Source organism: Fundulus heteroclitus, chromosome 14, assembly GCF_011125445.2.
Source record: "Fundulus heteroclitus isolate FHET01 chromosome 14, MU-UCD_Fhet_4.1, whole genome shotgun sequence".
NCBI lineage: Eukaryota > Metazoa > Chordata > Actinopteri > Cyprinodontiformes > Fundulidae > Fundulus > Fundulus heteroclitus.
Genome location: NC_046374.1, coordinates 24,079,859 through 24,103,954, shown reverse-complemented (window position 1 = coordinate 24,103,954; position 24,096 = coordinate 24,079,859). Strand labels below are relative to the sequence as shown.

The following is a 24,096-nucleotide window of genomic DNA, read 5'->3' as shown; positions in this document are numbered from 1 at the left end:
TCACTTGTAGCGTTTTAAATGTTGGCCTCATCTGACCAGAACGCCTTCTTCCACTGGTTTGCTGTGTCCCCTACATCAGAGGTCTTCACCCCGCTGTCCTGCATGTTTTAGATATTTATGCACCACCACACCTGAATCAAATGACTGCATGACATCCTCAGCAGCCTTCAAGGAAGCCCATTAATCACCTGTTTGTGTAGGTCAGGTGTGCAGAGGCAGGGAAAGGCCTAAAACATGCAGAACAGCAGGTCCTGAGGACCAGAGTTGAAGACGTCGGCCCTACAGGGCCTCGTCACAAACCGCAAACACAACTTCAAGTAGCTTTCATCCGTAAATGCCCGGCTTATAGAAATATCAAAGATAAAAATATCATCTTTATTGTCATTGAAACATACATTAAGGCAGAACTAATGGACGGTTAATGAGAGGAGATCCACCTACACCTTAAGGACAAAGACGCTCTTTGAGGACCAAAATGTTCACATTTTGGACAAAGAAGACAGATGGTTTGAAAGGGGCATGAAGGAAGCCATCTATGTTAAAAAAGAAAAAACAACCTTAAACAGAGGAGGGGGACTTGGGTTTTTTAACTCTCAAAAACTTACAACACAGGTATAGGGTGGATTTCTCCCAATTTTCACCTCAATCCTCACTTCCCATGCAGGTGATCAAAACATCTGGTAAACCAGGCCAATAACGACCCTAACGACTCCCCATTACTAAGGAGTGGACCAGTTTTGGTTCAATATGCGTGTTATCTAAGCCATAACACCATAACAAGGCCTTTGTTGGGCAGTACTATAAAGCTTGGAGCTCCACATTACTCCATCCATTTGAATTGAGAAAGCTTTCTGGATGGGAAGCGAAATGTCTTCAAACTTCGGAAAAAAAGTCCAGTTTTTGTTTTTTAACTTTTTTTGGAGAGATCCTAGATGTAAGCGGCTGGAACGACCTTCCTCTGCAGGATGGACGGGTTCTACCCTGGAGATTAAGGTAGCAAGCATTAGAAGTTGGGAAAGTTTTCTACAGGTTTCCATGCAGGAGGGACTGTATATCCTTGAGTTTCCTTCTGGACCCGTCGCCTCCAGGAACAACAGGACCTCATTATTTTAATAATCTAAACTAAACTTCTGTACAACCTTCTGCCAGACACCTGATGTCTGTTCACTGACGTTCTCCAGCAAACCTCTGAGGTTTACTAATGGGGCGATTCCTGAGGGCCATTGGTTGTCCTGTTATTTTACTGGTGTCGGAATAAACTGATTTCTAAAAACACTTGAATAAATGAGTGTAAATGTCTTTTGAGTAACACACTTTGTTGGTTTATCGTATCTAATGCATAGAATAGGTTACAGAATGAAGGCAAACCTTAAAGGACAAATGATTAAAACGTGACGCTCTCAGCAGAATAACATTAACTTTTTGTTTTCCAGGGGAAATTGCCATCAGAGTGTTCAGAGCCTGCACTGAGCTGGGGATTCGCACCGTGGCCGTTTACTCGGAGCAAGACACTGGCCAGATGCACAGGTAACGGCCGTCCTCAGGGCTTCCAGCAAATAAACCATGGTGTCCAAATGATGCAACTTCCAGCTGCAGCTGTAAAAGGAACGATTGGAGCCGCTCTTCTCTCGTAGGCGCTTTGATCGTTTTTGAATTTTGTGAAATGCCAACAACAGGCAAGTTGTTTGGAGGGGTAAATGGTCAAATAATCCTGCTGCTCCCTGTTGACATGTCCCTGGATGGCTACGCCTGCCCTCCACTTTCTATTCTCACTCTGCTACACAACAGAGTTTTTATTGGCTAAATCAATAAAAACAAAGTTACTATGAGGTCTATCCCTTAGAATTGTGGATTATTGCATCACTCTGTTGTTGTTGTGCTTATTTTTGGGGGGATGTTTTTGCTCTTTGCAGGCAGAAAGCAGATGAGGCTTACCTGATTGGAAAAGGCCTGCCTCCAGTTGCAGCGTACCTGCACATTCCAGACATCATCAAAGTCGCAAAGGTGAGGATATTCGCTAACGGAGACTGTCAGGATTTGTTAAATATATTAAAAAAAATAACGTAGGTGGTCTTTACAGGGTCTTGAGGTCTTTTGAAACCTATTGGCTCCAAAGAGCATTGAGGGTTTTATAGCCTGCACAGAGCTTCTGTAGCAATGTTGTAGGTTTTTGGCAGCCTCCTCATTTCTTTATTAGGAAACGTGAAAACCTTTGGAGTCGGTTTGAATCTTAAATACGTTTTTGGTGGGGAAAAAACTCATACATGTTTTTGTACAGTTTTAAAAGGATTTTAGTTTAGGTGTAGCCAGAAAAAAAAACAAGTTATCCAAATCTTGCTAAAGTTGCTTTGTTTTGTTGCATCTGTAATACAGAAATTGATGTTCTCCCCTGATTGCAAAATTAAATTTATCTCAGATTTTAAAGATTTTTCACTCGGGGCGCGACACTTTTTGCAAAAACAATTGGTCAGCTTTGAATAAATGAAACTATTTACATTAGGGAAACTGGGCCAATAGCCAAGATTAATGTTAGTGTTATAGGGAATAAATATTTACACATTTTTGTTAAATACATTTTCCAAACCTTAAATGACCGCTGACATTGTTTCTCTGCTTCCTTTAAACATCCCACAATCCTTCACTGCAGCACGTGGCCAACCCTCCAGCTGAAAGACATAAAAATGATGAAAAATTTTATTGTTGGCCCATTTTTACTTATGGGACCGATGCTGACTTATTACAAAAATTACTAATGGAGATTTAATGATTTGCATAACACATCTGAACGACTGGAGCTTCAACAGTTCATATGGCAGCTGTATAAAAACAGCAGCACAAATGTGCGTTTTAGTTTGGCAAGTTAATTTATAAAGCACTTTTCAGTAACAAGACAATTAAAAGTGCTGAGTTGTTCAGCAGTAGGGCTGCGATGGTCAATACGTCACGGATGGATGTGGTTTTGTGGTCATTGTTTGGTAGATGTGTAGTACAACAGCAAAAGATGCGGATGGAAAATGTTTTTTACCCGTTTTAAACCAAAACCATCACAGAAACGGATCACTTTTAGTGAGGAAGCACTAAGGCAGCAGGCATTGGACGTTAAGGCAAGAATCTTTGTACTGGTAAACATAATTTCAAGAATAGGAACTGAACAGTGTCCTGTAGTATTTGGTTTTAGTATTTAAAGTTGGGTAAATGGAAATAAACATACCCCTTGTCTATATTTGGGTATATAACTAGAAAAAAGTTTAAATGTAAAATACAATTTAAGCAGAATAAAAGGCGGTTATAGATCTGGAAAATGTTTCTGGGAATGTAGCATGCTGAGCGACAGATTTACATGACATCCCTATGCACAGGAGTGATGTGAGGCTATTCTAGTGATGCATAAGGCGTGACTTTTTGGCGATTAAAGCGAAGCCAGTGCGATACGATACCTGCGATGGATGTGAAGCGACAGTTGTTGGAGTTGAAAAAGCTGAACCTTTTGTGTCGCGCCGCGACAACCAATCCGGAACTGGATGTGGCCGTGAAGGACTGCGGTGGAGACGGAGCAGTTTTTATTCAACGTGGCATAAAAGCTGATCATGTCGCCTGCGGTCGGCCTGAGTTGTATGAATAAACGAATTATTACTACAGAGACGAGTCCAGAACGGATCCAGCCTGAGAAGTGAGTGAGGAGGCTGGAGTGGCAGTTAAGTGAAAGCGTCACTAGATGGCGCCATTGTACTGCATTCCTGGCTTGTCTTCTGGGGGAACAGAAGATGATGATGCCAGGCGAGCGACAGCAAGCAAAGGTGGCGCCAATGTGAATGCAGCGTTTACAAAGCACATGATTAAATGGTAATGGGGTTGCCATATTTAAACAGCTCTCTCTGTCATCACTGGTAATGCCAAACCAGTCATTGCTGCATTTATTTGGTGTGGATTGCTTTCATTCACCTAGTTATGGAGGCACTTTAATAAAAAGCTATAAAAACAGCCGTGCATTACAGCTGAGACGGTGGCTTTCTTTCTTTTTACACATATAAATCATAAAAAAAAGAACTCTAAATATCAGATTTGGTGCTTTCCTGTCTGCACGGGGTCCATTTGGCTCTGTTTTTTCCCCAGTCGTTCTTTTTCCCACACCTGTGTCTTTTGTTAACAGCTATTATTTCCCTCCACAGTCTCTTCTCTTTGTGCTTCTACCAAGTCCCCCCTGTTCAATCTCATTTTTCATCTTTCTTTCTTCCGACCTTCATTTCCTGCTGCTTCTTATCGCCGTACTGATCAGATCTGCTCCTTGTTCTTCCCCCATTGCCTTTTTTCTTCTTTTGTTTCAAAGTCACTGCATTTTTTTTCCCCTCCCGTGTCATTCCTTTGACTCGTCTCTTGTGGTTTATGATATTTTTATTTATTTTGCACGTTGGCATGTGGTCCACCAGCCAAGTTCACCCCCCCCAACCCATTCCTCAAAATCAGCCTTCCTGTCTGGGAGCTCCGCCACCTCATGTCGGCGAGACGCGTCTGTTTTGTTACTCGATGAATGCTGGCGTATGTTTACCTGTTGTTCACACCGTCTCTCCTTAATGTGTGACAAAAATAGCAACGTCTTCCTCTGCACCTCCTGTGAGATTTTTCTTGTCTGGGTGCAGCTGAAAAGCTCGGGAGCATCAGCTCCTCTGTGGATGGGGTCTTTTTCCCCCTTGTGTGTACTTTACATTTTATATGTGGGTGAACCTGCTGGCCCTGTGTGGCAACATGCCTCCACCGGCCTGGCACTGCTGGCCACCCCGACAGGACAGTCGGTAATTACAGCCCGCCTTGTTCGAAAGAGCAGATGGCACATACGGCACCAGTGATGGCTTTATCCATCAGCGTCCTCGGCCAATACCGTCGCAGCCTCCCTGTATGCGTGTGTGTTTGCTCAGTACCTTCCCCCCGATCCTTAAATCTGGAGTATATCCACTCGCCGGGTCTACTACTGATGGTTTTTGGTGATTAGAAAGAATAAAATATCATCGACAGTCAAATTTACCACAAGCGGCGCTTGATTTAATGAGTTAATTACCCAGGAGGAGAAAAAGTGTCTGCTCTAAAACAGATTTCTCATGTTTTTTTTTTGTCAAGCTTGCATGATGCAGATTGTTGAACATATTGAACAATAACGAGCCACATTTTAGATTGTTTCATAGGCGCAGTCAGATGGGAAGACTGAAACCTGGAGAATCAGGAATGCACTTGTCTGACGGCATGAAGTAGGCTAAACGATGTTTCTCCTTTTGGCACTAGTGGTCTTTAGTCATTAGGAGCTGGACAGGATGTAAGGCAGAGAAAGAAGGGAGGACGTGTAGTAAATGGGCCGGGGATTGATCCCAGGACGGCTGCATGAACTGTAGCCTCGGCAAATGTGGCGCCTGCTAACCGTTGCGCCACATGATGGCCTGAGCAGACTAAGATATGTTGAAAATCTGCACATCGTGCCCTGCACCGAGGATATGAAAGAACATATTGACTTTCATCAGTCTGCAAAGGTTCAGAAAGCTGTTTCTGAGACTTAGGGACTCCAGAGAACCCGAGTGAGCGGCGTTATCCTCGAGGGAGAAAGCATGGAACAGTAGTTAACCCTCCCAGGAGCGGCTGAAGTGCCAAAACTGTGTGTATCGATTACACATCCAGGAGGTCGCAGAGGCACCCAGAACATCTGCAAATATTCTGTGGATTGATGAGACAAAACGTTTAACCTTCTGGACCGTGCGCACCCTGCTCCACCCGGTCTATAACTAATAGCAATTTAGACAGAAATACCAAAACACGATGGATGGTCTGCAGCTGCTTTGCTGCTTCAGGACTCAGAGAACTTGGCTTGATTAATGGAACCATGAATTCTGGGGAATAATGGGTAACCAGTCTGACTTTAAGGTCAAAAGCTCTTTGATTATGAGCTAAAACACACCAGCTAGGTCAAATTTGAATGGCTCGAAATGAAGGTTTGGATTGGCCTAGTCAAAGTCAGGGCTCAGATGCAGTTGGTGAGCTGTGGCATGTCATTAAAGCTGAGTGTTAATCCTGGAAAACCATCCAGTGTGGCTCTAGACAATTTTGCAAAGAAGAGTGGGTTAAAGTTTCTTTACACTATAAGACTCTGTGCCAGTTGTTGGAAATGTTTGGATGTTGCTGCCTAGAGTTGCACAACCAGTGGTTAGGTTGGGTTAGGGCAGAATCACTTTTTCACTGATACCCAGGTTGGTTTCAGTAGTTTATTTCCTTTAATTGAAATTTAAATGTATTTTGTATTTACTCCAGTTATATTTGCATGATATTAATATTTGACCACAAACGTGGAGGTGTGTCCAAAACCAAAAACTTGAAGTCTGTAAAAGGGAGGAAATAATTTCTCTCACCGTGAATACTTATCAGAAAATAAAGGTAACAGACTTGGACAAGTCAGTCTGGTCTCATCAATGCGCATTTCTTGTCCCAGGACAACGGCGTGGACGCTATCCATCCCGGCTACGGCTTCCTCTCGGAGCGGGCAGACTTCGCTCAGGCCTGCTCAGATGCAGGAGTCAGGTTTGTCGGGCCGAGCCCAGACACGGTCCGCAAGATGGGAGACAAAGTAGAGGCTCGCTCGCTGGCCATCAGCGCAGGTAAGGAAGTAAAATGGGGATTCTGCAGCACATTGGATAAAATGGGACCTAAAAGTTTAAACCTGATGTTCTGTTACCACACTTAATAATGTATTCTTTTAATAATTGTTTAGTGTATTGATGTACCACATTGAAAGTAAAGTTGAGCTAAGTTTGCCATTCATTAAGTTGTTGCCTTGGCAGTAGGATAGGGAAATATATCAAACTTTTTTCAAATGTATCGCGATTTCTTTAAAAAAAAAAAATCTAAGATGAGACGATACCTTTCATATCGAGATGGTCTGTTATAATTATACTACTTAGATATTCCAGCAGGTTATTTTTCAGCTGTTTCTCATCTTTACAGCTGTTTTTTTTCCCCCTGAGAGACATTTGGTCTAAAGCTTTGATTCAGAAATGCTTTCTTTTTTTGTAATTTATGAAAAGAAAATATCGATAAATATCGTATATCAGCATTAAGCCTAAAAATATTGAGATTTTATTTTTGGACAATGTCGCCCAGCTCTAATGGACAGAATTGAATTGCAATACTTTATTGTCCCTGAGGGGCAATTATTGATTTGCAGCAGAGTCCATAAAATCTACTGGGCGGTAAACGCCACAGGAGCACCCAAATGAGGGCGAGAGGGAACAATGATATTATATCAGGACTCCAGGCGGTAAATTCATCTAGAATAGTTTAAAAACCCGACAGCTAAAGGAATAAAAGACCCCGGGTACCGGCTCCAGCTCACGCCTCGGGTAAAAGTTAACCTCCTTCCTGACGGTAAGAGGCTGAACCAGGTGGAAGAGAAGAAGAAGCTTTGAGGATCGATGCTTCCCCCTTAGTGACTCTTATTCTGAAGGCCTAGAATCAGTTCCAGCAAACATGGACGAGCCTTATTTTGTCATACTGAGGTTAACAAACCTGCATACAGCTAAAAAAGTTAAACTGAATTCGATGAGACAAGAATTTTAAATCTAAAAACTGTTTAATATCCTTAAAGGGAGCAGCCTCTGGTTGGCCCTCTTACAGATGGGATCAATGTTGGCTTATTTTCCAGAATGGTGCCCAAATACCACTGTACTAGAGTGTTACAATCAAATGGTGAGTGCTTAAAAAATCAAGGTATTTGAAGCACTGAGCTCCATGTATGAGTTGTTGCACCGTTGAAAGAATTGGTCCCAAACTGGACCATGGCCCACCTCCTTGACCCGCAAGCGGCTAGCAATTAGTGGTCTGGCTCTGACGCTCGTTAGTGAGGAGCTAGAAAGTGGTGCCCCAGCCAAAAATGGAGAGATCAGCCGGCCTGCAGCTCCAGGAGGTTCTGAGAGCCTAAGTACCTCAATTACTAAGTTGGATAGAGAAACCTTTTAACAAATCAAGGCTACAGAACAAAGCCTCAACCATCATACGACATGTGCGTCTCTATAAGTTAATTATTACCAAAATCTTAGTTTACACAGACACAGTTATTCAGATGCACCCATGAACTGCCCGGCAGCTTTATGTTAAAATTTGGTCTTGAAAATCAAATAATCCTGGTCTCCTAAACAGATTTTGGTCTCCTCAGTATGTTTGTAGTGATTTTTTTTTTTTTTTTTTTTTAGTTGGTTAATGGGTAACACTTTATTTGAAGGCGTGTACATAAGACTGACATTACACTGTCAAACATGACATAACACCTTTTATGAACATAAATGACTCTTTATGAATGTTTACGACTGTCATTGTCATTCGGTAAATTATGACACTATTAAAGCAAAGTTGACATTGTTTAAAATGTCTTTATGACAAGCCCTTAAATGAACCAAATCCCAAATCAAGCCCTAAATTTAACCTAATTCCAAATCAAGCCCTTAAATTAACTTAATCCCAAATCAAGCCCTAAATTAACCAAATCCCAAATCAAGCCCTAAATTTAACCTAATCCCAAATCAAGACCTTAATTTAACCTAATCCCAAATCAAGACCTAAATTTAACCTAATCCCAAATCAAGCCCTTAATTTAACCTAATCTCAAATCAAGACCTAAACTTAACCTTGTCTCTGTTAATGTCAAGTTGTCATAACAAAGACTTTTTAAACAATGTCAACTTGGCTCTAATAGTGCCATAATTTACTGATTGAAAATTAATAACAGTCCTAAACATTCATAAAGAGTCATTTATGTTCATAACAGGTGTTATGTCATGTTTATGACAGTGTAATGTCAGTCTTATGTACACCCCTTCAAATAAAGTGTTACCGTTTAATGATTTTTAAAACCAATAACGTAAATGATCCACTGATTCTGACATGAACTCTGCTGCAATCTTTAAAGTCCACATTGCTGTGCTGGTATTTACATTAAATTTTAACCCCCAGTATTTTAATTATTTTTCACACAACGCTGCAACTGTGAGCAGAAAAGCTTGATTTGATGTTGGTATCCTCTCTAAAGTGGAAGTTGGGTCTCTGAGCGCTCCTCTCCTGCATGTTTAGGTGTTCCTGTGGTCCCAGGAACGGATTGCCCCATCTCCAGCATGCAGGAGGCGCACGCCTTTGCCCAGACGTACGGCTTCCCCATCATCTTCAAAGCCGCCTACGGAGGAGGAGGTCGAGGCATGAGGGTGGTCAGGGAGTACGAGGTGAGCGCTTTCATTTTTCTCACTCCCAACTTCTCCATTTAAAGGAATTTCTAATTACGCTGTAGGATAGGGAAATACTTTCCACGATCTTTTGACACGTTTATCCATATTTCATACTTTGCCAAAGTCTTCTGGGTTGTTTAGGAAGCCTGTAAGGATTTTAGCCGGAGCACCTCCTCACTCATGACTGCATCGCCATCTCGCTGGCAGCTGGAACTGGGCAGCAGCTATGATAACGGTGTTAGCACGCGTCTAGAAGGCCCTCTGAGGGTCGAGGTTTTCTTATCAGCTTTTCCTGTGGTTGCTTTAGCATGTCTGCTGAAGAGACTGCCAGTTAGCAGACGGAGGAGTCAGAGGTGCCACGACCCCTTGAGGTCGTAGCTTCAGGCATTCTTCATCTTCTTTATTTCAGAGAAGTTTTTTTTTGCAGCTGCTGTTGTGGCGATTATTCTCTCTGCTGCTGTCTTGCTTTTCAGCATCTTCAGAAAGTTGCCTTCACGCTAGGAGGCTGTGAATGCAAAGATCCAACAAGCTAAACTCTCTAAAGCAGCGGTCCACAACCTTTATTTTTTTAAGCTCCATGGATCGGTTCAATATTTTCATGGACCAGCCTTTAAGGTGTGGTTGATAAATTCAGCAAAATAAGATGATACAACCGGCATAAAAGCGGTGGCGTTTTCTAAATAAAAGTGCTAGAAACATGCATTTCACTATAACGCCGACTCTTGTTTCTCTGCCATGAGACGGTCCCACCAAGGGGGAACGGGAGACAAAGATTTATTCATTGCTGCAATCCTTGCATGTTTTTAAAGCTCTCCTAGAAGTTCACGGGAAAAGTCTTTTAGTGGCGCGGAGGATTTTTTTTTTTTTTTTTTTTTTTTTTTTTTTTAGCTTTGGCAACACGGTTAGCCACCAAACACGACCCCGTCAGTGAGTTTGTTGATGCGACCGAGACGCGAGTCTTGACACGCGTCACCAGTCGCTGTAACAGAGAGAATCCAGCTGTTTTCCAAAATAAAACATCATTCAGAATAGAGCTGAACGATTTTGTAAAATCTAATTGCGATTTTTTTTCCCCTTTAATATTGTGATTTAATGCGATTTTTTTTTTTTTTTTTTTTTTTTTTTTTTTTTTTTTTTTTTTTTTTTTTTCCCCCAGTGTAATTTATGTTTCAAAATGTATACAAACAACAAATCAATTTGTTTCCTCACCATGTGGATTAGTTGCTAAAAGACCCACAGCATCTAAACTCTGTGCAGTAATGATTACGTTCTGCCTACAATATATTTAAATCAAAATTGCAATTGTGACTTTTCTCCACATTAACTAGAAGCAACAAAAATGACCTAAATAAAGATGTTTGTAAACGAGGACTATTTTAAATATGAACTTTTAATGTTTCTATTGATCAGAATATTATTCAAAAGAACAGCTTGTAATTTAATTGGACATCAATCCTTGTTGAACATAAAGTGCAAAGTCCAACCAAGTCTATGTATTAAACTGATTGACCAGATCTTTTTTTTTTTGGAAGATCTACCTACATGAATTCTTTTCAAATTTTTAGGACTTACCAGTAGCCCAAACTCACTTTAGGTGGCGCTGTAGAGCAGTTTCGCAACACCCATTTTCAACTAATAAGAAACCAGACAGATGCATAGATACATATATAAAAGTATAAAGTTTACGTAATATAGACAATCTTGGTATAACGGAGGTAAAAATATTTGGTAATACCAAAACACGTTTAGTCATCTTCAAAGACATTCCAGGTCTGAACCGGGGCTGATGCCTAGACCATGTCGTTTTAAAGCGCCACTTTATCTCATTTCACTAAGACAAGTCTAAATGTTTCCTCCTCTGTTTTCCCCGGATTTAATAAGTATTACACTGCAAAAATGGATCTAAAAATAAGAAAAATTTTCTTAATCTTATATACCTGCTCCATTCTAGGAGAAAAACACTAATTTTATATGCCAATGGAATGAGTATTTTGACCACTAAAATAAGATAATTAGATATACTGCACTTGAAATAAGATGGAGATAAATTGTTCCTATTAAGTGCAAAAATCTTATTCTATTGGCAGATCATCTTATTTATCTGCTCAAATCAAGGAAAAATACACAAATTAAAAACATTTTACTTTTTAGTTCCGTTTTTGCAGTGTACAGTAGAATTACAGCACTTGTCTCACCAAATCCCGTATTTTTCGCCTGCTGCCGATACAACCAGCACAATTCATCAATGCTATTCAAACACTTCAATAAACTAGAATGATGTTGAAAAGTTAATTTATTTCAGTCATTTGGTTAAACATGTGAAACTCATTTAGATTCACGGTGAGAGTAATATGTTTCAGGGGCTCATTTCCTTTTAATTTAGAAGATTATGGCCTACAGCTATGTAAGGTATATTATACAACACTCAGAAGAACGATTGTTGATATAGAAACGTTACGTCTTGTACAATAATTGGATCGACTGCTGACTTGACAGCGGGTCATTAACATCATCCACAGTAAGGGCTTGTAAGAGCAGGTCACTTCTGAAGAAGCTGATTGTATTCATGTATGTTAATGGAAAGTTGAGTGGAAGGAAAACATTTGGTAGAAGAAGCTGCTAAAGAGGGTTGTAAGGTGGTAATTTTGATAATTCTGATTTAAAGCTAACGAAAACACAATTTATATTGCTTTGTAGGAATGTAAACAAATAGAAATGTGGACTTTCTGAATAGTATGTACTAAAAAAGCACATATGGTCAGAATATCAGGATTTTTTTTTAATGTACTGCATCAAAGGGGTGCCTGGGTTGTTGGTTGTTGGGATCAAAGTTTCCTATTAATACACCATAGATTTTCTAATTGGGTTTAGACGAATCGAGCACAGTAACACCATAATAATTTGTTTTTCTCCTTTGGTAGCACTGGCCGGTGTCGTATCCTGCTGAAAAAATTACATTTCCTAGTAAGCTGCTGTTTTTTTTGACTCAGCTCTTCAGAAAATGCAGTGGACCAAAACCAGCATGTGAAATGTCAGACCATCACTGACTGTGGGAACCTCAAATTGGACTTTAAGCGACGTGGATTCTGTTCCTTTCATCTCGCATACAGATGCATGTTTGTTTTTGTTGCTCTTAAATCATTGACTCACCCCACGCCTTGTGAATCTCCCACAAACTCTTAAGACCTGCTTCATTCTTCAGTCCCTTTTTCCCACGTTCTTTCAACTCAACGTTTGATTAATATGCTGTGAACAACCGTCTTCTTTAGCAATGATGTTTTTTGGCTTACCCTCCTTGTAGAAGGAGTCTACTGTATAACTGTAAAGTCGGCGTTCTTCTTTTTAATTGAGGCAATAATATGGCCATCTATCTATAAAAAGCAGGTTTTTGATCTTATGGTACTAACTGAATGTTGAGTTTTCCTTAGCCGTCAGCCAGAATCAACAAAATTAGCGTTTTTGAATGAATAAAACAATGGGATTTAAAAATTGTGCTGCTATAATCAACATACGCAACGTTGTTGACACTGTTGTTTGTACTTAAGTATTTAGGCAGAGGAAATGACTATTGCTAAGCTGGTGCTGTTTTAGCCCTGAAGTGGATCAAGGATTGATGTTCTGCCTCTCCATATACCGTCTTATCGCTCTGGTTAGACCTTCAGCTTGCTAGGCATGTTAGGATTTTAAGATCCTGGGACTTTTGACAGTAGAAGTGGTGCTTTAGGAAAGACTTCTTTGAAAAATCAGACTGGCTCCTAAGAAAAATACTCTGAGCCATAAATTATTGGCTGGCTCAGTATGGGTGAGGCATTTAAACTAGACTTATGGTGAAACAAAACTGATAAAGGTCATGTAAGGTTTTCTTTGTGCAATGTTTCTCTCATAAATGTGTCCCAGAGGCAAAGTCAGTTCCCTAAAGCCTGTAGTATTGATCTTCTTTTCTTTTTTCCCTGTGTAGAGCCGATCGTTGCACGCCTTTGCTGCTCTACGGCATTAGAAAAACCTTTTGTTCTGGTTTGTCTCTTAAAGCCTGACAAGGATAAACTTTAAAAGCAAAATTTACACCAGCAAATACCTGCACAACAAATCATCTTTTGCTAATTTTAGTACTGCAGGTGGCATCCCCACAACTTTCTGCTGTAGTTGAGAGAATGCACTGCAAAAAGGGAACTAGAAGTAAAGCTTTCTAGAAATTGGTGTTTTTTTTTATCATTGATTTGAACTGGCAAGTTTAACGATCTGTCAATGGAATAAGAGTTTTGCTCTTAAATTAGGAACAACTCATCTCCATCTTATTTAAAGTGCTCTATATCTAATTATCTTATTTAGAGGTAAAATACTCAATTCATTGGCAGATTCTTATTTACCTGCTTAAATTATGCACAAATGCACTCCTTTCAAGAAAAAAATACTTTTAATTAACTTTTTAGTGATTAGACTTAATTTCTGCTGTGAACCCTGGTCCTGATGATGCTACTTGTCTACTGTCGTCTAACAAAGCTGCTTCAGAGAGAAGCTGCATTTACACCAGGATCAAAACCCAAACACATGGGCTCATGGATTTTATATCAGGCGTATCAGATTAAAGGGGATTTAAAAAAAACACTTTTGAAGCTTCAGTTTATAAAATCATGATTTTTCTTTCCCCGACAAACTGAAGTTGAAGTGGTTTGCTGTAAAGTAAAATGTACTTTTAAACTGTAAATGTTGTTGCACCTTAAAAACTTTTAATATGATTACACAAATTGTCAAATCAGTTTTATTTTTTTTTATTTTTTTTACCAGCAGCAACCCTCTTCAGTAAACCTTGAAGCGCTGAGACGGGCTCCACTGTTCTTGTTGCTCAGGGCAGCGTAATGTCGGCTACGTTGATGCAGGCCTTTATTAACCAATGCGTTGTTTAAAACAAATGTCAGTGTGGTTTTGTTGCGTATCCTTGGAGCCTCTTAAGTCATGAACCATTGGTAAGGGTGACCTTTCCTGAGTTTTAGCACAGTCTGATTAATTAGTTGTTGACATTTCTTGTTACCCATTGGAGTCGCTGGGACCTGAGCAGCTCGTGTGGAAACTGTAAAGAGATCCATGTGTGTGTGTCGGGGCTCCAGGTAACAACATGTAGGTTGACTTTTAATTCATTAAGGCCGGCCCGCAGGTCATTTGTGAGCTCAATTTAAAGTTAGCCAAGCTGCTCAAAACGTGTCACAGGACAAGATGTTGACTAATAAGCGAGGAAGCTGGATTCCCACAATGTTTGTTATGCTTTCTGAAAAAGGGAGGGGGGGTAGCAGTGAGGCTGCATGCATCAAAGCTCCTGTGGCAGAAAAAAAACGACAGACGGACTGAACCGATGTGAAAGGATTACAAATGGAGTTCACAAAGTTTGGGTCCTTCAGAAGTCGTCTCTCTGTTTAGGAAGGACGGCGGCAAAAATTGATTTGACGACTTTTCAAAGTCCGTCCCATTTATTCCGGTTTTCGCAGCACCTGTCATGCTGTTTCTCTGCACTTTAAAACAAGATTTATTTATTTTTTTCCCTTCTTCTTCCCTCCACGCTAGACGATTTGCTGTTGTGAACATGCATGACAGGTTTTCATGACATCTCCACGTCCTGTTATCACCTACATGGTCTGAGTCGCTCCAAATGTGACGTTTTACAGACATACATGAGCGCTGACGACGGTTTTGAAGACCTTGGAGCTGCTGTTGTGCTCCTGTGGCATTACTGTGACTTCAGGTTCACCTCTTATCTGGGTCTGTCGCCATAATAACGTCACCCATCCTGCTCCGTAACAGGAAAGGTTACCAGAGTGGAGATCCAGCGTGTAAATCCTCCACTTCTCTCCCACTTGATGGAGAAAGGCTGTTGGTGTGCGGACAGTGAATTTAAAAGCTTCAGTAAACAAAAATTTATCTTAAAAGTTGTCAACATTAAAGCTGCAAAGGTTTTTAATAAAAATGCATGTGCTGCTGTGGCTTTTTTAAACACAATCTCATCGTTGAGGTCTTAAACACTGCAAAAAGGGAACTAAAAGTAGGCAAAATTTTCTTGAAATTAGTGTATTTTTCTTTGATTTGAGCAGCTAAAGAAGACTATTTGCCAATGGAATGAGAATTTCTAACCTGACTCCGCCAGATAGATTTGCTCCGCATATCCATCTGGAAACCTTCCGTTGAAGTAATTTTGGGAAGGGGCGAAAATACTGGTTAGCTGATTGGCCTATGTTGGTGATAGACGGGCCAAATAAACCAATCAGATTCGTCGTCGCTCTGTTACGAGCGACGACGAAAACACAACCACAAGCCAAGCTACTCTTGCTGCTGCAGGTAAAGGCTCGTTAGCTCAGCAGAGAAATACTCTGTAATTCCGATAAAACTTGCTCGATAGCCACGCTAACGCTAGTTTCATCGGCTGAAGCCGCCATGTTCTTTAGACTGAACTGTCGCGCTTCCCGTTGCGTCACACCTCAACCCGCCTCAAAGCCAACGCTGATTGGACGTTCGTTTGGTGAACGGCTCCAAATTTTCTTCAACGGAGAGTAGCCAGACTGATCTGCGAGTGAAACCTTGAAAGCTCGCGAGATCAGGATGGTCTCACGAGGCTAGAGAATTTCTACCCCTAAAATCAGATAATTAGACATCCTGCACTTGAAATAACATGATGGAGATGAATTGTTCTTATTTTTAAGTGCGAAAATCTTATCCCATTGGCAAATAGTCTGATTTACCAGCTCAAATCAATGAGAAATACACTAATTTCAAGAGGATTTTTACCTACTTTTAGTTCCTCTTTTGCAGTGAACAATCCTGAGAACTGCATGTATAATCTCAGGGGATAGTCAGGTGGGCCAAGGACTTGAAGTGTAATATTTTTGCTGCAAATGCCTCATCTGGATGGAAAGCATAAATTATTACATTTACAAAACAAGCACTTGTGTGTAAAATGTATTTTTTTTTAATGCAGAGGTTTTTCACTGATAAATCTATTGACCTTTTTAAAGCTGTTGCCACTCAGGCTTCTGAGGAGGTGCTTATAGAGAAACCCAAGTTATCTTTTTAGCAGCGCTGATGTGTGCAGCTGCCCTGCAGGAGTCAGATAGCTTCACCCTCAGAGAGCTTCCTTTCTCAAGGCTGCAGGATGACAGCTGAGGCTGTCTTTGAGATCGGGGGGGGGGGGGGGGAGGCATGGTGTTGATTCAGCTTCTCCCCAGAGCAAGAGACTGGGTGGCAATGCAGCGCATCAGACTGACGAGCACAGATTGAGCCGTGACCTTCAGCATGTTGGGCCGCGATCTACCAGAGAAGATGTGTAGAGCTTCTCTCCTGAGTGGGGCTTGTAGACATGTGCCAAAAGACATGTGGAAAACATGCAGATGTCCCAAAAAAAAAAGCTTGGAGAGAGCATTGGAAACCACAGTGTCCTGTGCTGCGGTTCTGGCCTTGAACGGGCGCACTAATTCAGACACTGACGGGAGTGTTTTTGTTTGCTCTTGTCCGCCATCAGGAGCTGGAGGAGAACTACCAGCGGGCGTACTCTGAGGCCCTGACGGCCTTCGGGAACGGAGCGCTGTTTGTTGAGAAGTTTATCGAGAAGCCGAGACACATCGAAGTCCAGATCCTCGGTGAGTTGACTCGCTCTGTTCTCTCCTTTACCCAAAAATAGTCATACCCCAGCAAATTTAGACTTCATCTTCTGACCTCCTCACTCCAATCTGATAATCTGTGGAGGAAAATGAAGATCAGGGTCTGGGAGCTCATCACTAGCAGTGGAAACATGCAGCAAACTGTCTGTAATTATAAGGCTTTGATTGCATTTATGGTATCGTGAAAGATTCCTTAAGAATCCTGGCAATAATAATTTGCATTTTGTGGCATCTGAAAACCCTCAAAAACTGCCAGTATTGTCAGTATAGTAATTTTGACTTTTTTTATTCATTTTTGGATCCTTGGAAGCGGTAACAAATGTCAATAAATTCTAAAATTAAATTTTCTGCACTGCAAAAAAGAACAGTAACTTCATCTTGAAATGAGTGTATTTTACCTTGATTTGAGCAGTTAAATCAGTCTATTTGCCAATGGAATGAGTATATTTACCCCTAAAATAAGATGGATACCTTGCACCTGAAATAAGATGATGGAGATTAATTGTTCCTATTTTAAGTGCAAAAAATCTCATTCTATTGGCACTTATTTACATGCTTAAATCAAGGAGAAATACACAAATTTTAAGAACTATTTACTTAATTTTGGTTCCCTTTTTTCAGTGTGTGGGGTTTAGTGTTAAAATTCACACTACTTTATGTAGGTAGTGTCCCGATGAAGCCCATTTTGAATTTATTTTAATGTTGTAATTATCTTTTAAGCACGGCATTTGTTTATCGGGCCATAATAATGTGACATGCAGTCACAGCCATACAGTGACTGACCTAAAAAAGGCTGTAAATAGGCTTTTTATTAATCATCACTTCTATTATCACAATATCATCACATATATTGTGATAAGTTGGTCTGTATCAGCTGCTAGCTGTAATGCCATTAATTATGGAGAAGAGCTTACATAATTATCGACATACCATTTAAAAGCAAATAAATAAAACAAAAAAAAGTAAAAACCTTTTTACTCAAACATACAGGAACAGAGCTGCCCAGCTCAGTCCCTGTCACAAACAAGGTTCTTTGTTGAATGGAAGTAATTTTAACCCTAAATCTGGGTGTGTTTATGAATAATGTTGGTCTTAACTAAGTATTGGAGTTTAATCCTTGACCTGTAAATGTGACGGTTACTGCCGAGCACAGAAGCATCCAGTCATGATTTCCTGTTGCTGTAATTTTACTGAAACCTGACACCAGTGCTTACAGGAGGAGTGTTTGCACTTTAAACAACTCTTATATGAACATGGGGGTCATGTTAAATAGGGGCACTGCAAATTATTTGGTTCTTTTTAAGATAAAAAAAATCTTCTCTTTAGAAGTGTTGGATAATTTATTTATTTATTATTTAAAGTGTTCAACTTTACACCTTCATCTTGAATAAAGTTAAATTATCTGTCCATGCAGCAAGATAATTTGTGTTGAGTACCCTTTTCCTCAGATTTAGTATTTTTGTTGATTTCTTTTTTGCAGTGTCCCAAATAAAATATCCTGTAAAAAGGTTTGTCAGTGGAAATTATCTTTAATTACCAGAATTGCAATATCTAATATATTTATTCTTTGTACCCAGTCTGACTTACTGTAATCTTGTAAGGTGGATCTTTGGAAATACTTTTCTGAGCTGTATATCTTTACAAAAAAAAAAAAAAACTTTTAAAATTTTCTGCTAATTATTCAGTTACGTCTTTGAGCCTCGCCATGACTGCACAGAAAACCGAGGCAAAAGCCGTGACAATTTCTCCTGGACGAGCTGCAGAGCCTAATCACTTCGTTATCCCCTGACTTCTTCACCTTACCTACTTTCTGTCTGTCCTCAGGTGATAAATATGGTAATGTCGTCCATCTGTACGAGAGAGACTGCTCCATTCAGCGGAGACACCAGAAGGTGAAGTTCCTCATTTTCGAATTAATCTCCTCCAGTATAATGCTGGAATTTGTTTAAGATTATCTTCTTGACATTTCTCCGGAGTTGTAATGATTAGCATTAAGTGGATGGTAATGGCAAGGAGGCATGAAGCAAAGGTCACGGAGCAGGAAACAAGGCTGCCAGCGCCGCCGCCTGCCTAGCCTTGTTTAGGCAAAAAAGGCCAATGTTGGCGTCACATTGCGGGTGAGTTTTAAACGCAGGCTAAACACCCTGAAGTGTCTCAGATTGCTCTGAGCAGCAGGGGGCAAACAACAGCTAGGCTTTGATAAATTGATTTTTAAGCCGCATCATTCTTCCAAACAAAACGCCAACTTGAATGAAAAGTTTTATTTAAGGGCGTTTGCATTATCCACTAATTGGGGAGGGTTGACATTCGCTAAGAAAAGAGGAATTAATTCGTCGAATTGTCAAAACAACAAATGCCTCAACAGCAGATTAAAGGGAGAATAACATTAGTCCTGTAATCCTAACTCTATATAACAAAGCTTTCACCAGGGGAGGCTGATCAACATACCCAGCGTTTTATTACACACTGCCCCCCCAAAGCAGTTTTAATCATGCATTTTTTTATTATTTTTTCCTTTTTCCAAACACTTTCATCCTTTTGCTTTAATCAAATTATAAATGATAATCATGTTAGCGTCTCCGTTCCTGCAGGATCTGATGCTTTCTTTTGATTCTGTTTGGTTTAATCCGCGGTTTCCCTTTTTAATCTGAGATCTCTGCGAACAATAGCGGTTTGTTGAGACGGATTTAGGACGCTTCAGTGACGACAGACACTTTTGAATGCTTTTCATGCTCTGGCAGAGACCTTATTTTAGGATTTGGTTTAATTTGTTTCTTGTGTTTGTTTTTTTTTTTATTACTTTTGATCAGATTTGGATCTCGTAGCTTTGAACGGTTTAAATTCTCATTTACGAGTAAATAGATCAGTTTCCAGCGTGGTGAACCCCACCCACCTAGCAGCCAAATTTAACCCTCAGTGTCACTGAATTCTTTGCCTTTATCAGTGGAAAAGGCAGGGAAAAAAAAAAAGAAATTAAATGACTTATTTCTATTTGGCGGAAGTGTGGGGATTTTTAGGGTGAACAGTAACGAGCGCTGTAGAGAAGTGAAGCTATTTAATATAAACAATGGATCAAATGGCAGCATTGTGGGGTGAAGATGAGGCACTACCTGTAATCGACCAACAATTAATAACAAAGAGCTTTTTAGCAATCCTTTACTCATTTTCTGGATTTTTTTTTTCCAAACCACATCTTTGTTTTTAGACTTTTAGCACCAAAAATGAGCTGCCTCTATAATAAAGGCTCTTTTTCCGTTTTATTATCGCTGAAACCAAGAAACCCATATGCAGAGGCTGTTTAATTTCTTGCAGTAGCTCAGACCATATCAATAAGGTCTTTTTGGTGTTTAGGTTGTGGAGATCGCTCCTGGCTTCCAGCTGGACCCTCACCTGAGAGACAGACTTCATGCTGATGCCGTCAACCTGGCCAAACAGGTATGGTTGTGCTGATTTTAGGATTTCTCTTCCCCTTTTTACATGTCGATTAGTAATCTTGTAGTAAATTTCCACTGAACCTCAATTAATGAAAACAATGCCATGTTAGTGAATGAGAAGTCAGTAGTATTTATGTGAAGTTAAATCATCCGTTTAATCGGTATTACATGGTTTAAAGTTGTTTGATTTTGGTCTCGCCTAACTTACTCACCAATGATGTTCCAGACGCTGCGGCTGCAGCATTTTCACTGCGGCTGTTCTGTACTATAACGACTTTCTGCAAGTCGACCATAATTTGTCGCTCCAAACAGAAGTTAACCAGGTTAAGCCGGGCGTACACTGTACGAGTTTTTGCCCTTTTTGGGCTGATTGTTCAGTCGTGCGAGGATTTTTTATTTTTTTTGGATCGGACTGAATTTCAGCTGAATCGTGCGTCGTGTTGTACACAGAGGGACGATTAGCCTCTCACGACCACCTCCTGATCAGGAATCGGACGGTCGAATGAAAATCAAACATGTTTGAAACTCAGTTGGCCCTCGTGAGCGATGGTGAGTGCATCCTGCTGTTGAAGTGGAGTTACAAGCCGGTTTCCAACAACCTGGCGCACTGCGCATGTGCAAACAAGTAGATTCTTATTCGGTTTCTCAAAAGAAAACAGGAGTTGAGAGAAGCATGACGGCGGTACAGCTGATATGGAGTCAAACTACAGAGGAGCAACTCGTAGAATTACCAAGGCAGCACGTTTCGTTGTAGTAAGCCTCGTATTTAACAGTGAGCATCAACACTTCCGCCTTTTTCTTCTTCTACTGTTGACATTTGGCTTCCGGTAGACGAGTCCGATTAGCACCATCTCTCTACGGGGCTGAGTCCGACCTGACTGTGAGCAGCCAAGTCGCATCAGAGCGTCGGGTCGCACAGTGTGAGAACAGATATGGTGAGCAGTGAACTTTTAAACCCTGCGGTTTCATCGTGCAGTTTGAGCTGTATATGAGTACAAAGATTCACTAGCAGCTTTAAGAAAGCTGCTAGTCGTCTAAAGGCTGGTTCACACGGCAGGATTTTTATCTCAATTTTAGCCCTGATCCTCTCCTTCTGAGAGGCAAAAATTATCGGCACGTCTCTTAAGATATGATCCTGCAGTGTGTGGTGTTAAGAGCAATCTGGTCCACTTGGTAGAACGCAGGGACCGCTCTGATCTTAAATCGGGAACATTCAACATGTTTTATATCCTAGCGTGTGCAGTGTCCCCAAAGACAAATGAACAGGCAGCCTGTTGAGTGCAGCCAATCAGAAAGCGAGGGATTCCCTGAGAGGCAGAAAAAGACCCAAATTGCTTAATTTCATAATGCAAGTCGCATTGTCTCTACTTCTTTAATCAATGGCTTTTTTTTTTTTCTTCTTCTGTTAATCTTACCACAAACTATCGCCATTATGCTTCCTGGTCGTCGATGTTTATTTACTCTGAACTCACATTTGATCTTGAGCGGATTCACAAGATTTCCGTCTGATATCTGAACGATCCCGATAGAAATCTGTGGTGTGTTGAGCCACACACTGTTACGAGCAAACATGTTTTATCTTTTTTTTTTTTTTTTTTTTTTTTTTTTATCGTTACGTGTGTTGTCTTTGAAAACCATCAGACTATTGGCTGATGAACCAGCCTTTAGCTTTACCGTTTCCTTTCAAAGGGTCTGCAGTTCAAAGTAAATATTTACACATTGTATAAAATCTAATTTGTTTTTGCTGTCTGGCATTACTATAGTACATAAAGCGGTCTTTTGTTGTCCACCGATGGTTAAAAGTGTTGTAGTGATGTTTGATCTCCATGCAGCATTTTACTCTGAACTTGAGCATCTTACTAGTTAATAAAGACATCTTGCTGGTATTTCTGTCTCTGCATTGGACTGCACTTTGTTTCTAAGGGCTAATAAATACTCCTGAAAACATCTTTGACCCACAGGAATCCCCAAGGTTTGGTACTTTGGTCCATTTGTATTTATTTTTTTTACTTGATCTTTATCCATTTCAGTTCCTGCAACGTCAGCAGAAAAAAACATATAATTACAAATATGCCTGATTAAATTGTTAAGTTTTAATTCACTGTATACAAAATTATAACATTTTATAAGACTCATAAAGTTCCCGTCAAATAGCCTGATCTAAATTATTGCGCTGGTTCAAACGTTGGTTTCGCAAGACAGTTGATGCTGGATATTGTGGCAGCGCGTCACGAGAGATATTAAATGGTTCTCTCAGCCGCTTGTTGTGAAAAACTTGCGATTTTAACTTTAAATGTGTTAATAAATGATTTAATGTTTATTTATTTCTTTAAGCGACCATGCTATAAGCGGGATAATGGCCTTTTGAAGTGTACCTTATCAGAAACTAATGGACTTGGCGGAAGCAACCGTCCATCCATTGTCCATTAACTTCTGATAATGGACGCGTCGTCAGGCATTATCCCTTCACTTAATGCAGCAGTGGCCAGATGTGGCAGATCTCCCACTAGGCTGTGGTATTTTCCAGGTTAAGGCTGGTGTCGGCATACTGAATGTAAGTTAGTTTCTACTGCTTGATAAAAGTGGAAAAATGGCTCACGTGAACTGAAAAGATGTTCCTGGCATGTAGGAAGTCTGAGGAAAGCCTGTCTTGCCCTTTTTTTTTTTTTTTTTCAAATTGCCCTCATAATAGGTTTGCAAGACAACTGAATTCTCCCCATGAATATTAATACGCCATCTACCTGTTGGTCTTATAAGACTTGTTTGGCCAAGGTGGGAAAATAAAGTAACAGTTTCAGAGGGGACTACTGTTTGGGCAAGGTTGGATAAAATACTGGCTGCATTTCTTTTGTGGTTGCTTAAAAATACATTCTTTTTGCTTCTGTATTTTTCTTTCTTTCTTTTTTTTTTTTTTCTCTCTCCAAATTTCTTCATGTATGACAGCATCGCTTTAAAATCAAGCATCATTGCCCTGGGGAGATTTAGAGAAATGGCCTTTTTGGTTAATGGCCCAGGTGAAGAATGGATGCAAGCGAGGAAGGAAGGAAGGAAGGAATGGAGGGAGGAGTAAAATACGAGCAGAGAAATGACCTTGAATGGAGGCTTAATGTGCGCCTTGCTCTAACTTTTAACACAATCTTATTGCGTGGATCCTCTGGTTTAAGTGAGGGCCTGTGCTAAGCAAGGTAAAAGAGGCAAGAATTTCTCCCATGCTTCCTTTGCAGAATGAAAGGCAGATTTAATTAACTGTGCAGGTCAACACACGTACCGAGTGAAGTACACCAGTTACACGCCTTTACACACATGGCTATTTAATGCTCCAGCCTTTTCTCTCGGGTCCAAGGACATAGTTCAGCCTCATCACCTCTTGGACCTTTTCTTTGTTTTATGTACGTGAAACTGTCTTTTGTTGGCCAAGCCTTGAGTTTAAGATTGAGTACGTGAACGATTTTGGTGTCAAGCACCTTAAGTAAACTTTTTTTATTGTTGCACCCAAGGTTGGTAATGTGGAATTGGCCAGCGGGAGTGAAGGATTAACATTTTAAAGGCTGTTTTTTTTTTTTTTATTATTTACTGCAAGCTATGTAAAGGTGCACCTTGAGGGCAAAAAGATCCTTGTTATAAAAACTAAAATTTCCCCAAAACTTTTTCTTTTTTAATTTGAAGTGCATGCCAGAAATTAGTTGCAGCTCAGCCTCATTCTGTTTTTCCTCACCATTATCTGACAAAAATTGGATTGTAAAATGTTTCAATGAGCGCGTGTTGTTGCAAAAATGC

The 24,096-nt window shown here is 40.3% G+C and overlaps 1 protein-coding gene across 3 annotated transcripts in view; it reads left to right on the top strand.

Annotated features, from left to right (window-relative positions):
• Positions 1-24,096, top strand: part of pcxb (pyruvate carboxylase b) — a 429,275-nt gene that overhangs the window by 27,043 nt on the left and 378,136 nt on the right. For all 3 annotated transcript variants that reach the window (XM_036146585.1, XM_036146583.1, XM_036146584.1), the window contains 7 exons: positions 1,434-1,527; positions 1,914-2,004; positions 6,467-6,632; positions 9,097-9,242; positions 16,747-16,864; positions 18,710-18,777; positions 20,237-20,320. In XM_036146585.1, the coding sequence (XP_036002478.1) occupies positions 1,434-1,527; positions 1,914-2,004; positions 6,467-6,632; positions 9,097-9,242; positions 16,747-16,864; positions 18,710-18,777; positions 20,237-20,320 (767 nt within the window). The remainder of the gene's footprint in view (positions 1-1,433; positions 1,528-1,913; positions 2,005-6,466; positions 6,633-9,096; positions 9,243-16,746; positions 16,865-18,709; positions 18,778-20,236; positions 20,321-24,096) is intronic.